Genomic DNA, 14551 nt, shown 5'->3' with positions numbered 1-14551 from the left:
TATAATGATCTGAGAAGATCCCTCTCATCCTCTGCAGTACTTCAGGTTACGAACGAGTTCCCTTCCTACACTGGCGATGTAACCTGAATTAACCCTTTAATACGCTCTAAATCTCAAAATGAGCAAAAAACAAGATACTGTACTATAACACCGTTAAGAAATGGCAAGAGAGGAAGGGGGGAGACTGTGAGAGCTGCTGCTGGGGAATCCGTATTATCTGGAGGAGTAGGAGGTGCAGGATCTTCTGTAGACAAAGTTGCAAGTTCTACTGGTCTCTCCACCTTCGTGAAATACTTGGAGATGTCTGTCCAGAAGGAAATGTTTCTCTTTTCCTCCCAGAAATCACAGTATCGCCATACACTGTCCATCACTTACCTTTAAGATTTTGAAAACTGTTCCATATTGGGATCCCCTACCTCGAATCCCGCGATAGCCTATTCTAGAAGTGAACAGACCTCCTTGGTTGTGAAATGCCTTGGTTCTAGGGTTTCTATGGATTTGTCCTTTTTGATCATCAGCTTCTCCAATTCAATCGGGAATTCGGATGATGTGTCTTTTTCATGGGAATTCAGAAGTTCAATGATGTTGGCATTCTCCAACTCCAGATCCAACCGGCAACTGATTTGGACAACCTCAACCCTCAAGTAGCAAATTAAGCCTCTCTTTCCCCATCTCATGCCCCAAGGGCCCTCTTCTCTTCCTTAGAGATGTATGCCCGATAAGGCATCCACTTCCAGAATAATCCAGTTTCACCCACGTTGAATACTTGCTCCACATGATCCCCGCCCTCGCCGATCGTATTGACTAGATCATGCAAAAAACATTTTGGAGTTTTATCTGCGGATGCACCTCACCTTGGACCTTGACATTCTGAAGATTGCCACAGGCACCGACTCTCTCAAAGCAGACATTGCTGGCGGTCAATTCCTCCTTCTTTGCTTCGTTGCCTTTCTGCTTTTTCAAAGTTTCGAAAATATGACATGCCTTTTCCTGAATGAGCATAAAGATGTTTGAAAGCCTATGTTGATTCTGCTCCTTAATCCATGAGTAATTTTTCTCGATTGGGATGGAAGAATGCTAATTCCTTATCACTGTAGCCTTCATAGGGGCTGAACAGTTCATGTGGTCTAAAATAGGGGATTTGTCCTCCATAATGGTTGCCACGGTCGACCGACTGAAGCCTAAGGCATGAACAATGTTCGGCGGCGTCTCGCCTTTCTCTGGCTTTTTGATTATATCCAGCTTTGTTTCCATCATAATGGCTTTCTTGCTGGCTGGACCAGCCTTGCAAGAAGAGCTTACTTTCTTTTTCGGGGCCATGATGTAAAAAAGGAGGGTGCTAAAGGCAAGGATACCGAGAAAATTACCGAGCACAAACAGACATTCCACATTATGGGTCTGGAGACAACGTAGGTTGAGTACCGCGTAACCCGAGGACCGCCTGAAATTGTATCCCCCACAAATTACTATTGACCCAGCTCCACTCGAACCGTCGGTGGACGGTTTATCACCGAGTACCCTTGACCGGCCAGCAGATGCTCCAGCCAGCCTTCTTAACAGTCGAGTGGGAAATGAGAAACGGAACAAACACCGCAAATGATTCCCATCAGGGGAAATTGTGGTTGGGAATGCTGAATGGTCACAGTTAATTGCAATCAACGTTTTTTGTGCACCTGTTCTACACGTGAATGATTCTCAGCACAGATAAACAGAGACTCACCTGCTTACTCTTGGGGTTCAGGGGGATTTGAAGCAGTTTTTCTGCCGTCTGTTGCAAAAAGTACGGGTCCAGCACTCGGATTTGAGCGACATCACCCAACCAGATTTGGGGAGGGGGCTTCCAAAAGCCTTTCCTGACCTGTGGTGCATGCACACAGTACATAAACAAGCAGAAAGATAAGTCATTTCTAGCACAACTTGCTTAATTCATACAAACAAGAGATGTAAGCAAGCCAGTAAGTCCCTGATGACCGGAGGCAACGGCATGTGCATAATTAGAAGGTAATGGCCCAGCAACTGTTAAGTTCAGCAGGATGCAACTAGAAGGACAAAGGCCCACTGTGGGGGAAAAAAGCATTTTGACACAAGCCTATAAGTGCTTGTTCCTGACATGGTTGGCTGGCAAGGTCTGGGTAAAGCAATTTGTGTAGTGAGAGTGAGAGAGTGAGAATGAGAGACGAGAGAGAGCTTTTTCACACATCCTGTACCCTCTTCTCGTTGTAGAGGATCTCTTTGAGCCACCGTAGATCTTGCTGTTTAAAAGGTACCAAGACCATCAGTGTATCAGGCTCGTTGTTCAAGCCTGGGTTATAGGAGGCAGACTCTGGGTAGAAAAACCTCATGGTGGTCTTGTTACCAACGTCATCCTCGTAGCCCCTCACCGGAGCGTCGTTCAATCTGTGAGAGGAGAAATTGGAGGTATGATCAAATTTTACATATTGCTGGCCTTGCAGCGCCAAACCGGCAGTTTTCAGGAAGTTGAAGCCATACACCAAGCCATTTTCAAAACTTTGTGGACTGATCGGTCAATAATTTGTGAAAATAACAGACCCACATGGAAACCGATCAAAAGTATAGATTTGTGGGGAAAAAAAATGAAATAAAACAAATTTGGAGTTTAACATTTCCATCCGCCAGTGACGATATGAGGCTCTCTCAAAAAAAAAAAAAATCGTCTTTTTTTTTTAATCTAAAAACCTATTATGGGTTTTGTCACTGTGATTCTGGGGAGACAGACTGTGATAATATATTTTTGCATTTATACCTTAATCCCGCTTGACCTCAATTCCAGACCTCCTAAATTCCTCTCCAGGGACTTGTGTAAACTTCCCAATCCGGCTACTTTATATATTCTCTCTTAATATGAGGCTAAACATTTAAATGAAGCGTTTACTCTCTTCTTTAGTAAAATAAAAGGTCCAATCATATTATGAAACATCTATGTTTAGTTGCACACAAGTCTCAATAGCCTTTACAAAAGTTCAAGTTGTGTTTTTACGGCACAAGTCCGATGACTTTTGCTTTCAGGCATGCATTGAATTCAGACCATCAATAACCTACGAGTCCCGGGACTGATTTGGTTCGGAGGGAGAGGATAGGGAGGGACCCGGACACGTTGATGTTGGGGAGAAAAATGCATTGTAACCAGGCCAACAGCTTGGCTGTATGAAAGAGGCTTATAACAACTCAGTGTGTGCATGTTTCTGCTCCAAGGCTGTTAAGTCAGATTTGTGCCTTCACGCCTGACACCACTAAATGATTTCCTCTCGCTTTTAGAGAAAGCCAATGTTACATTTCCAAAAGGTTTGTTGATTGGAGAGTTTAAATGAAAGCCCAAGATTTAAGTCTCAATGTTGATAATTAATTTATATAGAGATCATTGGAATATAAGACTCCATTTGTTACTTACCGTAATTTATTTCACACGCTTTCAACCCTGCGGTTTATGCGGTGATGCGGCTAATTTGTGCATTTTTCCCTAATGGCCGGAAGGGGGCACTCGAGTGGAAAAGGTAAAAGTGAGACAGGTGGAATCCATGTGCCGAGGAAGTGACTTTTACCGGTCAGGCCCTGTTAGCGCTGCGCTAGCGTGTTACTGCCATGTCTCTGTGATTTTTTTACCGCTATGTTTTTTTTTTTTTAACCGGCCCTGTTAGTGCATGCTGGCGTTAGCGCGGTGCTATCGTTAGCATTAGCGCGGTGCTAGTGTTAGCTTATCTTTGTACCGTCTTTCTTTGTAAATATCTCATGTTTCTATGTGGGTTTCAATGTGGGCACTTGCGGCGTATGTATGTACCAAATAGTATTTCCTTTACAAATGTACTGGGTGAGGCTTATAACCAGGTGCGCTCCGTAGGCCGGGAATTACGGTATGTGTTTTATTTCTGATTGTTAGGATGTGCAAAAGATTCAAAATACTCAATGACATTAAATTGTTGTTTCTTTTTTAGTCATTTATGGACTTGTTGTGTGGTCGGAACATTTGAAGAAGGGAAAAGGGGGGAAAAAAGCTCTTCATTTTAAAATAGTGACGACACGATCTGGTATTAAATGAACTCTTTTGATGAGCACATTAATAATGCATAACTCGAGCAATTTTCCCAAAATTAATAAATACATGTAAACATAACATAGCCTTCCAATGAAAAGCATAGACAAATTATATTTTGCGTATTCTTACCGAATGACCACATCGTATTTGTTAATGATGCCTCCTAATGATGTGTTTTTAATCGCAAAGCCATTGCCTATGACAACGCAGGTTCTGCATTCAAGGCTGGAAAAGAAAGGCAGCACAAATTGTGAAATGTGACTGATTTAACTTCATTCATCATTATGAAATCTAACACAAAACCAATACCAAGACACTTAGCTGTTTCACACTTACTTGTCTATGTTGGCCGGGACTTGATAATTTGCTGTTACCGCAAGTACTTTCAGCAGCTGCAGTTCTGTGTATGTGGATGTAATGTGTGAGGGGGGTGGGGTGGGGTGGGGTGGGAGGGTCGATAGGGAAAGCAGTCAAAAGATATGAGATTGTTAGAAAACTAAAACTTCATTTTAGAGACACTTAAATGGCCCCTGATCTCAATGTAAAATAAGATGTACCGGTAAGTTACAAAAAAATAAATACATTGAAGAAAAGCAGGCAAAAATATTTACATACCACTGCCCTTAATGCCGTAAGGTAGCCCCAACGTTGACAGATGTTCTCGCCAGAAGAAATCATCCAGTTTTAGAAAGAGTTGCATCTGCCTGGTAATGCTGTAGCAGAAATATCAGAATGGGTATTACATAAGCAGTACACCGCAGGAATCATACTACAGCTCAAAAAAGAAGACTGTAAATGCGGCAATGCACTCATTTTTTGTGGCCGTTAGGTGATGACACAGCACACAATAGTGCAAACTATACCGCCAGTAAACATCCCAGCCATTTAGAAAACATCTCGATGCGCTTGTGTAATACTTTTGACTTGCCAATGTGCTTCTGTTACCCATTAGAAAGGTGAAACACGCTCATTATGAGCAAATCATTTAAGTTGCCACGTCCATCGTTAACATACTCCACCGGGAAGCTACGGATGACGAAACGGGAAATGAAACCAACGTCCATTGAGCTTCAGGAGCAAAAGGAACACGGCAGTTTGCATTTTGCGTGAAACATTTTACCATGTTCACTGCTGATGGATTCCAGCCGTTTATGACCTATTGTCTTGACAGTCCCTCCCATACTTTTACTAGCCTCACATGCCAGCTAGCTCTCCGTAAGACACGGAGATAGACCTCTGGGGAGACGTTTAATTAGACAAAACGTCACTGCAAATTTACCTGACTGGCCAGTGTCTGTAATGGCTTACACGAAACCCTCGCATACAAAACGAGCGCACTTTGTGTACACGATGTTTTTCTCATAGCCATTAGGGATCTTGGCATTTTAAAAGGTCAAAGCGCACAAGTGGATAATAAAAAGCTGAACAGAAAAAAATAAACTGTGGTCTTGATAAGGTTTGAGGAAGACCACAGCTGGTAACCATAACGATATATGGAAAGGGATCAGTCAGCTTAGTCTATTTTTTTCTTCCTGATATGAATGGAATTTGCCATTGTTTTTATAATTAAATAGAATGTAAACAGTTTGTCCATCATAACTTAAAGCTGCAACCCAATTCAGCATGCTGCTCCTTCTGGTGTGCCCAAAGGAACAGCAAAGAAGAAAACTATTACTGATACCACTACTCTTCAGTGTAGTTTCGTTAATACTAGTCATCTTTGGAGAGAGGATAAAGAATATCTGCCTCTCTCAATCTCGTCTACATCATCGAGCTCACAGTGCCCTGGGAGAGGGCAGTCCAGGAGGCATATGAGCGGAAGCGGTTGACGTATTCAGGACTTGAAGCCGAAGTGCAACAGCAAGGCTGGAGAGCAGAGGTACGCCTGGTGGAAGTTGGCTATCCACGGCTATCAGCGGAACACTTCATGACGGAAGGAAGCCCACTTGATAACCCCTAGGGGGCCATCACTTATTTGAACATCCCACAGAGGCTCATCTGAGTGGAAATATGCATAAATATAGGGATATTAGCATCTAGTCCTACATAATACATCTGGCCTAAAGGGTTGTAAAATCTCAACTCTTGATACTGTTAGCATGTCAATAATATTATCCATTATATGTAGCATTAACGTAGTTGGGGTCCGTTCTTAAGGCAGCATAGTTTGTTGTAAACATGTAAATCCCTTTGCTTTATATCTACTTTGATAATAAACCTCACGTGGGACTGCCATTAAACAACTTTATCCCATTTTTTTTAATGTCATGCTCACTCTTTGCAGAACTCCTGCTTACAGCCACCTAAAAACGCTACTGTATGATACTCCTCATCGGCTTTGTTTTTATTTTCTCTTGTATTAACTCTGATGTGTGCAGGTGTCCCTCATGTCGCGGCTAGCGGTTGTGCAGCTGAGTAAACTGATAGTGGTGCCAGAAATACATTAGGGAGTGAATGGTTGTGTGGGGTTCATATCTGTAAATAGTGATAACACGAGGCATTGTTGGGGAAACTGACATACAACGTTAACCCCCTTAAAAGTGAAGCAAAACACGATGGAGCGGCTTTCCACAACTAGCCCAAATAACCAGACACCTTTATGTTCAAATAAAAATAATGGGTCATAGAGACCTTCCCCGTAAAAACAAAGCAGACATGGCGTGACGCACTTAAAGTTGAGGCTCTCCCACTTCTTCTGCGTCAGCCAGCCACCACACAGAGACTTGCTACTGTTGACAGACTTGCTGGTGCCGGCGTAGCTGTGAAAAGGCAGACGCACAGACAATCACCACCACTGGCATGAAAGTGAAAACTGCTGCTGAAGACATGAAAAAAAAAAAAATTGCTCCAGACATAAACTGGGTCCAGAAGCCTCAAAAACATGCAAAAGTGGGTCTATATGATGGTCTAATTGACCGGCAGCTTGGATCAGTGGCTGGCTTGGACTACTTCACTCTTGGAGACTCAGCACTTTGCAGTCCTCTAGAGCTTACTTCATTTTTTTAAGCAGAGCAAGCATTTTTGCTGTTGAGTGACCTTAATACCAGGGTATCTACAAACGACAAAAAAAATGATGTGTGAGAGTGTGTCCTTACCTCTGCAGTATGGCATAGGAACAGTAGTATGTAACAAAGGAGATAAAGAAGAAGAGAACTGGTAGAAGCCTAAGGCACCATGCTGGAGTCAAAACAGAAAAGAAAAAAGAATTAGATAATTATTCGCAATATCTGATACATGTATCTGCACATACAATGGAACATAGAGTCATTTGATTAAAATTGAAAGCCTAACGTTTTACAGTTTGCATTTCAACCAACTGTGATTGGCTTGTAGCCAGTCCCAGGTTGTGGCTATAGATAACGTAGGGACAGATTGATTGCAATGACAAACTTTGCGAAAAATGTAAAAATGTACTATGGTCATGCCCGGAGAAAACCCATGCAGGCACGGGGAAGATTTGAACCTCAGTCCAATGCTCGACCGCTGCGCCAAAATACCAAATAGATATCAATCCATCCATCCATCCATCCATCCATCCATATTTAATAGCCGCTTATCCTCACAAGGGTCGTGGGAGTGCTGGAGCCTATCCCGGCTCTCAACGGGCATGGGGTACACCCTGAACTGGTTGCCAGCCAATCACAGGGCGCATTGAGACAAACAGCCGCACTCAGAATCACACCTAGGGGAAATTCCACCCATCCATTTTTTTTGCCACTTATCCTCACGAGGGTTGCGGGGAGTGCCGGAGCCTCTCCCAGCTGCCATCGGGCAGGAGGCAGGGTACACCCTGAACTGGTTGCCAGCCAATCGCAGGGCCACCTACAGGCAATTTCGAGTGTCCAATTAATGTCGCATGTTTTTGGGATGTGGTAGGAAACCAGAGAGCCTGGAGAAAACCCACGCGGGCACGGTGAGAACAAATTCCACACAGCCGGGTCCGGGATTGAACCCAGGACCTCAGAACGTTGAGGCCAACGCTTTACCAGATAATCCACCGTGCCACCATAGATACCAATATAAATAGTTATTCTATACTAATATTCATTAATTCCAGGCATTAGGTGACAATATTCTGCAAACACTTTAAACAGTAGTTACAACACTCATGTAAAAACATATTTAAGAAAAAAAACATTGCCTGGACAGTTTTACAGTAGCAACAGTACAAGACAAACGTGATAATTACATTTAGACGATGGGAAAACTTGTGCTAAAATTAAAACAATCAGCATCACGAGTGGATTGAGTTCGACTCGAGTTGCACAGTTGCGGTGTGCAGCTTTAGTCATTTTTCCTTTCCATCAACATTAACAGAAATACAGTCCAGAACACAGGAGTGCCACGGGACCGTCGCTAACTAGAGCCAGCAGAACCGAAATTCTTGGTCATGACCAAAAAAGGGAAGCAGGACAGGGAACAAAAAGTTCAAGTGACCGCAATACTATACTTCGAAGATAATCATTATATCACGCATTAAGGCAGTTTGGACTTGAAATAATTATTCCAATTATATGGAATCTCAATCCAACTTCACATTTTGTTGCATTGATAATGTAGTGTAGAATTATTGAAAGACAAAGCAAGAAAGTGAAAGTAACATGATGTTATCTTGACTCTTCAGTCTTGCGACGAAAACTACAAGCATGAACACACCACATAATGGAGCTGCAGGAAGTGGCATGTGAGGCACTTTCTTTGCCAAACATCCTGCCTCGTCACCACACGGTGACACCCAGGAGTTGAAACGGGTTATAAGCCTGAAAACGTAACCCCGTTGCCCCGTTTTGCTCATAGAATCATTATGTAGAAGAAGAAAAAAACATTTTAATTAAAGTTTGGGCAAAAGCATTGTGACAACTTAACCATTAGGGATAACAATAAATGTAAAGGCTGAAAGTGTACGTAAAGTCTTCAAAGCACCTCGCTTATATTATACTTTTTTTTTTTTACGCTGAATTAGCATCTGAAATCCATGATGAAGGTTTGAAATTTGTAGTTTCCTATTATTAGCAAAAATTGATTATACCTCGCTGAAATCGTTGGAAATACCCAAGCACGCTGCGGAGAATCCAGAGAAGGGATGTAACGTCAGAACGAGGGATAAACATGGCTGCTGCTCGGCTCTAACGTGAGAACGACGATAAATTTTCCGATAATTCGAGCGATGAACATGATTCTGAAGGGTCCCCTGAAAATGGCGAGGTATACAGGCTTTATAGAGCAGTCACTGTGGTTTGACGGGCGCATATGCGCCCTCACACTCGCAAATCTGCACGGTTGAGCACGAAAAATCACGCGTGTAAAAGTTGTTACAAGTAGAAATAGATGGATATTGAAAGACGTCGCTTATTTTCTGTAGTCTTGACCAATGTTCGCACTAAGCTGCGCTACTGCGCAATTGCGCAGGTGTCACACACTCAACGCACATGAAAACCTATCCAGCGCAGTGAACTACAGCCTAACGTCTATGTTTTGATTTTTTTTTGTTTAAAATGGAAGCGCACGATTTAACAACGAGCTGCTACTCAGCCTACTTGTACGTCCTAGTTTACCTGACACCACACCTGACAGGAACTGTGGGATGCTCGGGGAATAGCGAACATGCACATTGTCTTGGTGATACAGCCATGGATTGTGCTCCCACAATTTGCAGCTCTTCTCACGCACTGAATGAAGCATCTGTTTCAGGAAACCTTTGTCAGCGTACAGACTGATCAATTGTCCCACATTATAGCAGAAAACTCCAAAACAAATCTGTTCACCAGTCCTGGAACTTCCCATTGAGAACAACACTTGTGAGGTCTGAAGATGTTGGACCTGAGAGAAGGGTCCCCTTTCTGATTTGTCCCAAAAGTGTTTGATGAGGAGGTAAATCAAGTTCTTCCACATCGATCTCATCCGGCCGCGGCTTTATGGACCTTGATTTGTGAAGTGCTATCGAAAAGGACCTTACTCAAAACTGATCTCACAAAGCTGGGAGATGACAATTGTACAAAATCTCTTACATTATTAATATTAAAAAATAAAAAAAAAGAGAATATATCTGCGACACACAAACTATTACGTAGGGTAGATACTGAATCCACTATCTGCATGTGAAAGAAAATTATAGATAATCTATAATTGCATGAGACATTGCACAATACAAATAATAGTAATAATCAAGATCTGGTTTAAGCTACACACATAAGAAGAGAGCTTACTTCTAGCTGCCTTCAGGGACATCTTCATTTTTTCTTTTCTCCAGTCATGTCTGCTCATTGCACGGTATAGTCAAGTGTGCCAATTAGCGCCTCCCTTTGCAGTACATTCTTCAGACAGAAGGTGAACTAAATGTCAACCTGCATTTTGTTAATTGAGTCATGAGGCACTGCAGTGTGTCAATTTCTACTTGGATGGCAAGAGAGGAAATGGGTGTGGTGGAGAAACGAGCAGATGTCCGGAAGCAAAACCTGACAGAAGAGACGTAGTCGAGGGGTTCGTTTGTAAACACTTGAATAACTACATATCATCACATCAGGTTCGTTGACGTGGCTCTGGTCGGGAAGACACTGATACCTCGATGCCGAACCCAACCAATTCTCTGATCCTGGCCTTTCAAATATTACCCAATTAAATGAAATGAAAAGTTCAAACGCAACACCTGTTAAGCGAAATTTAAACAAAACTGTGTCTACTGCTGCCGTTCATGCTATCGTTCAATGGTTTTCAGTTTCCTAACCCTGCAAAACCCAACAAGTACCACATAAACTTCATCAACCGCTGAACTGGTATGGAAGCCCATATGTACTGTAGTTACATAACCACAAACCCGATAATTACGTGAAACAATTCAACAGACAAAATGTGTGGTGATGCCGTCATTACTCAAAAGAGCAAAGTTTGTTTGTATTCCTCGCTCTCATTGGCAAACAACTTAACATGATGGACACTGCAACAAGAGGAAATAATTCTCCGGACCAATGTAGCAACCTAAAGGGTGAAACAACGTACTCGACCAGGGTGACGTTGTTTAAAATGTCAGCGCTCAGAGTTGTGTTTTCCCCACATTACACACACACACACACGGGGGTAAGATAACCGTTTATCTGCCATAACCCGTACTGGCAAACATTATCAATAATCAGTCGGTCATTGACTTTTTTGGTGTCGTTTGATTTGACAGGTGAAGGTCACAGTCCAGTAGCTTGAAGGCGTGCCCTATTTTACAGATATTAATTTAATCAGGTCAACACTTCCGGATATACGAAATCGCTTTGAATAGAAGAGAGAGAGCAGAAATTATACAGGAGGCAAAAATTATACAATGAATAAGTCAAAATCTATGCCATCTGATTGAAAGTGACAGGGACAAAACCCAAATGCTTTTAGGTACACTTTTGTTCTTTTCTTCATTAATTTAAATTTGTAGGCTTTATGACATTTTGGGGGGCTTTCTGTTTGGTCAGTGAATCTTTACGTATGTGCCGATCGTCTCAGATTTGTTTAAGTGCAATTTTTGTGATCAGTCTCAGTCTACCCACAAATTCGGTGAGACTGGTGTTTAGCATCTGTGGACCTGTTCACTGGGGGAAGGCCTTTCCCGATATTAGTCATAATTGAATGGATCGTTGGGATAGGAGCAAAGAAAGAGATCCTGTAACTAAACAGACCTTAATCTAATATGAAAGTCTACAAACAACAAAACACCCCCCACCAACCAAAAAAAAAAAACTATGTACAGTATATGTTAAGGCTGTCCGTATAACCTGACACCAGAATATCATTAAAAAATATATTTTGGAAAAATAATCCCTTTTTGCCCCCATGAAAAGCCTCTGATTTGATTTTAATTTTTTTTCCCAATTGTATGGCAATGTAAAAGCTACTGAAGGGAATAAAGGCAAGCGGTACTGAGAGTGGAGGAGGCACAACTCAAGCTAGATACCTACTTGCATCTTTTAGGCTCATTTTCGCCCCCCCCCCCAAAAAAAAATAGTCAACAGACAAAGTGAAAGAGAATTTATTGCAATATTTCCGCAATTCAGCAGTAATTGTTCCACGTCTTTAAACGTTTTCAGCACTTCAAACATTTATTGTATGTAGATAAAAATGCAATTTAACTAATGCAGAGTAGGCTCCGGTTTCCTCCCACATCCCAAAAGCGTGCAACATTAATCGGACACCCTGAATTGCCCCTAGGTGTGATTGTGAGTGTGGTTGTTCATCTCTATCTGCCATGTGATTGGCTAGCAACCAGTTCAGGGTGTACCCTTGCCTCCTGCCCGTTGACAGCTGGGATAGGCTCCAGCACTCCCCACGACCCTCGTGAGGATAAGCAGCAAAGAAAATGGCTGGATGGATAATGCAGAGTAAGGCTTAATGGACCACACACACGTGAGTTTATCACATCACCTGTCACGCAGTACAAAAATGTCAGGCGAAATCAACCAAGAAATGATTGTAAAAATCTTAAAACAGAACGCACACGTACAAGATTTCATCCATTTTGGTCACAAGTGCAGGAAGCTTTCGGAACAGTCAACATCACTCTGCGTTCCTTGAGAAACAGCAAAAATATAACGACTCAAATGCCTACCAGCTGCAGAATATCCAAATTAAAGATGATTGTTCACAAAAAAGCTGGCGAGTATGGGATCCAAGTCCTATCAAGCTAAATAGAAGGGGACCAAACCAGGAAGTACAAAAAAGGAACAGCACCAACCATCACCTAACAGCGGTGCATTTACAAGCACCACTCAAGCACGTTAAATTTTGTCACCCTGCCTGAAATTACTTCTGTTGAAATGTACTGATAGCTTGCATGAAATGATTCATGCATTATGACTGTTGGGAAGTTTTTTAACGACACTTAAAGCATAGTATTTTTCCGGGCAATTTTGAAGGAGCTCAAACTTTTATGACCATTAAGGCCAATGATTTTGAAGACACCACGATATACATTTATGGCACATCCCATCTACAACATCCCTTCCTCAAAAATGAAGCACTCAGCATATCTTCAATCCATCTTGCTCCGCCAATCATCACTTATAAATATATAACGACCTAATGACAAGGCGCACAGCTGAGTAACTTTTCAAAGTTTAACTTGCAAAATAGTACTTATAATAAATCCAGCATAGCCAAATTTAGAGGAAAAAAAAAAGAATCAATTTACACCACCAAAGAAACTGTGGATTTAATACAAAGTATATGAACTCCCCTCTGATGCCTGACTTTAGTGCACAGTAGTTTGTTACAGTTATAAAACAGCAGGTGTTATTTTGATCCTCAGCCCAGTATGAAGAAGGGTGCGTCTGTTTCTGGAAAATGGTTTAAGAGGTGAAAAAGTACCGGGGGGAGTTTTTGGGTCAGCAAGAAAAGAAAGGCAGAACAATCTTTCCTCGTCTTCTCAAATTTGGTAAATCATGAAAATGATGATTAGTTCGAGCAATTTCTACAGCCAAAACAAGAACTTCTACGCCGATTATTTTGGCATTTTGGAAAATAGCATTTTTTGCAAGTTCACTCACTTCTCCAATACTAAAAAAAAAAATCAAGTACACTCTATAAAACAATACTGCCAAAACCTGAATCTCAACAATGCAACAATGTGGTAACAGTTTTGATTATGGTTTGTAACAGTGCACAAAGAAAGGTCTATAAAAAGCACGATTATAGACAGATAAAAAGATAAAGAACAGAGACCATCTCAGGTCCAGCAACGATTAAACTCTTGAACGTTCTTTTGGATTAATGGAGAAATTTTTCAGGTCCAACTTAAGGACAAAAATTCCGACACAAACACTAAAGACGAGGCATCCCTGGGTCACTTGAAAGGTTGGGTTATTATTAATGATTGTATTACTAGAAATGATTGTCTTCCAAAAGAGTGGAAATTCATTTCTGCAAATACGTCAGTTCCCCTCATAGCTATGAAAATGTGAATTTGTCATGCAAATCGAGCAAGCATGGGGAAATTTGCTCACAAATGACCCCATTAACAAGTGATTATATTACCTTTTCTCTCGGTCATTTCCAGTGAGTCTGTCCTCTGGGGTTTTTACAACTGATGAGCCCGGGCTTCTCGCTGTCGTAAACGTAAAAAAAAAATAAAATGAAAAAAATTGTCAGACATAGATGCAAAGTGAACTGGATGAAACGAATGCAATGGCAGCTCTGAACAGAACGCAGGCGCTAAAAAGAGAAAAAACAACCATCATTAGATTAGAGGCCGAGTTGAGAAAAACAATCCGCGATCCTGTCGGTGATGTCATCCGTGTCGGAAAATAAATGACGACGTTAAGCAGCCGAAGCGATCTGCATTAAAAACGACTTCGACGTGACAGAGGATGTTGCGAGGTGAGCTGGATCCGGCGGCGCCAGATCCGCCCCTTCCCATCCTATACCTCCTCAGCCCCCTTCAATGATGGGAGTCACACGCTGGAATGATTAAGGATGATTCAGGAGCTTCCCAGGAAGTGACTCTGACTTATGGATTCCATGGGGAAAAAA

The 14551-nt window shown here is 41.9% G+C and overlaps 1 protein-coding gene across 16 annotated transcripts in view; it reads right to left on the bottom strand.

Annotated features, from left to right (window-relative positions):
• The window catches only part of st3gal4 (ST3 beta-galactoside alpha-2,3-sialyltransferase 4), a 110685-nt gene that overhangs the window by 90649 nt on the left and 5485 nt on the right, over nt 1-14551 (bottom strand). For 11 of the 16 annotated variants that reach the window (XR_009796213.1, XR_009796212.1, XR_009796215.1 and 8 more), the window contains exons 2-10: nt 14057-14126; nt 7147-7228; nt 6721-6810; nt 4667-4764; nt 4388-4451; nt 4181-4276; nt 2208-2397; nt 1721-1858; nt 855-990 (exon numbers count right to left, since the gene is read on the bottom strand). Coding sequence is in view for 9 of the 16 variants with exons in the window: in XM_061828421.1 (XP_061684405.1) it covers nt 855-990; nt 1721-1858; nt 2208-2397; nt 4181-4276; nt 4388-4451; nt 4667-4764; nt 6721-6810; nt 7147-7228; nt 14057-14072 (910 nt within the window). In the remaining 7 variants the exon portion in view is untranslated. The remainder of the gene's footprint in view (nt 1-854; nt 991-1720; nt 1859-2207; nt 2398-4180; nt 4277-4387; nt 4452-4666; nt 4765-6720; nt 6811-7146; nt 7229-14056; nt 14127-14551) is intronic. The other 5 variants (XR_009796217.1, XR_009796218.1, XM_061828425.1 and 2 more) reach the window with 2 other exon arrangements.

This window comes from Syngnathoides biaculeatus, chromosome 8, assembly GCF_019802595.1.
Source record: "Syngnathoides biaculeatus isolate LvHL_M chromosome 8, ASM1980259v1, whole genome shotgun sequence".
Classification (NCBI taxonomy): Eukaryota; Metazoa; Chordata; class Actinopteri; order Syngnathiformes; family Syngnathidae; genus Syngnathoides; species Syngnathoides biaculeatus.
The sequence above is the reverse complement of the archived record's forward strand: the minus strand, read 5'-3'. Positions and strand labels throughout refer to the sequence as shown.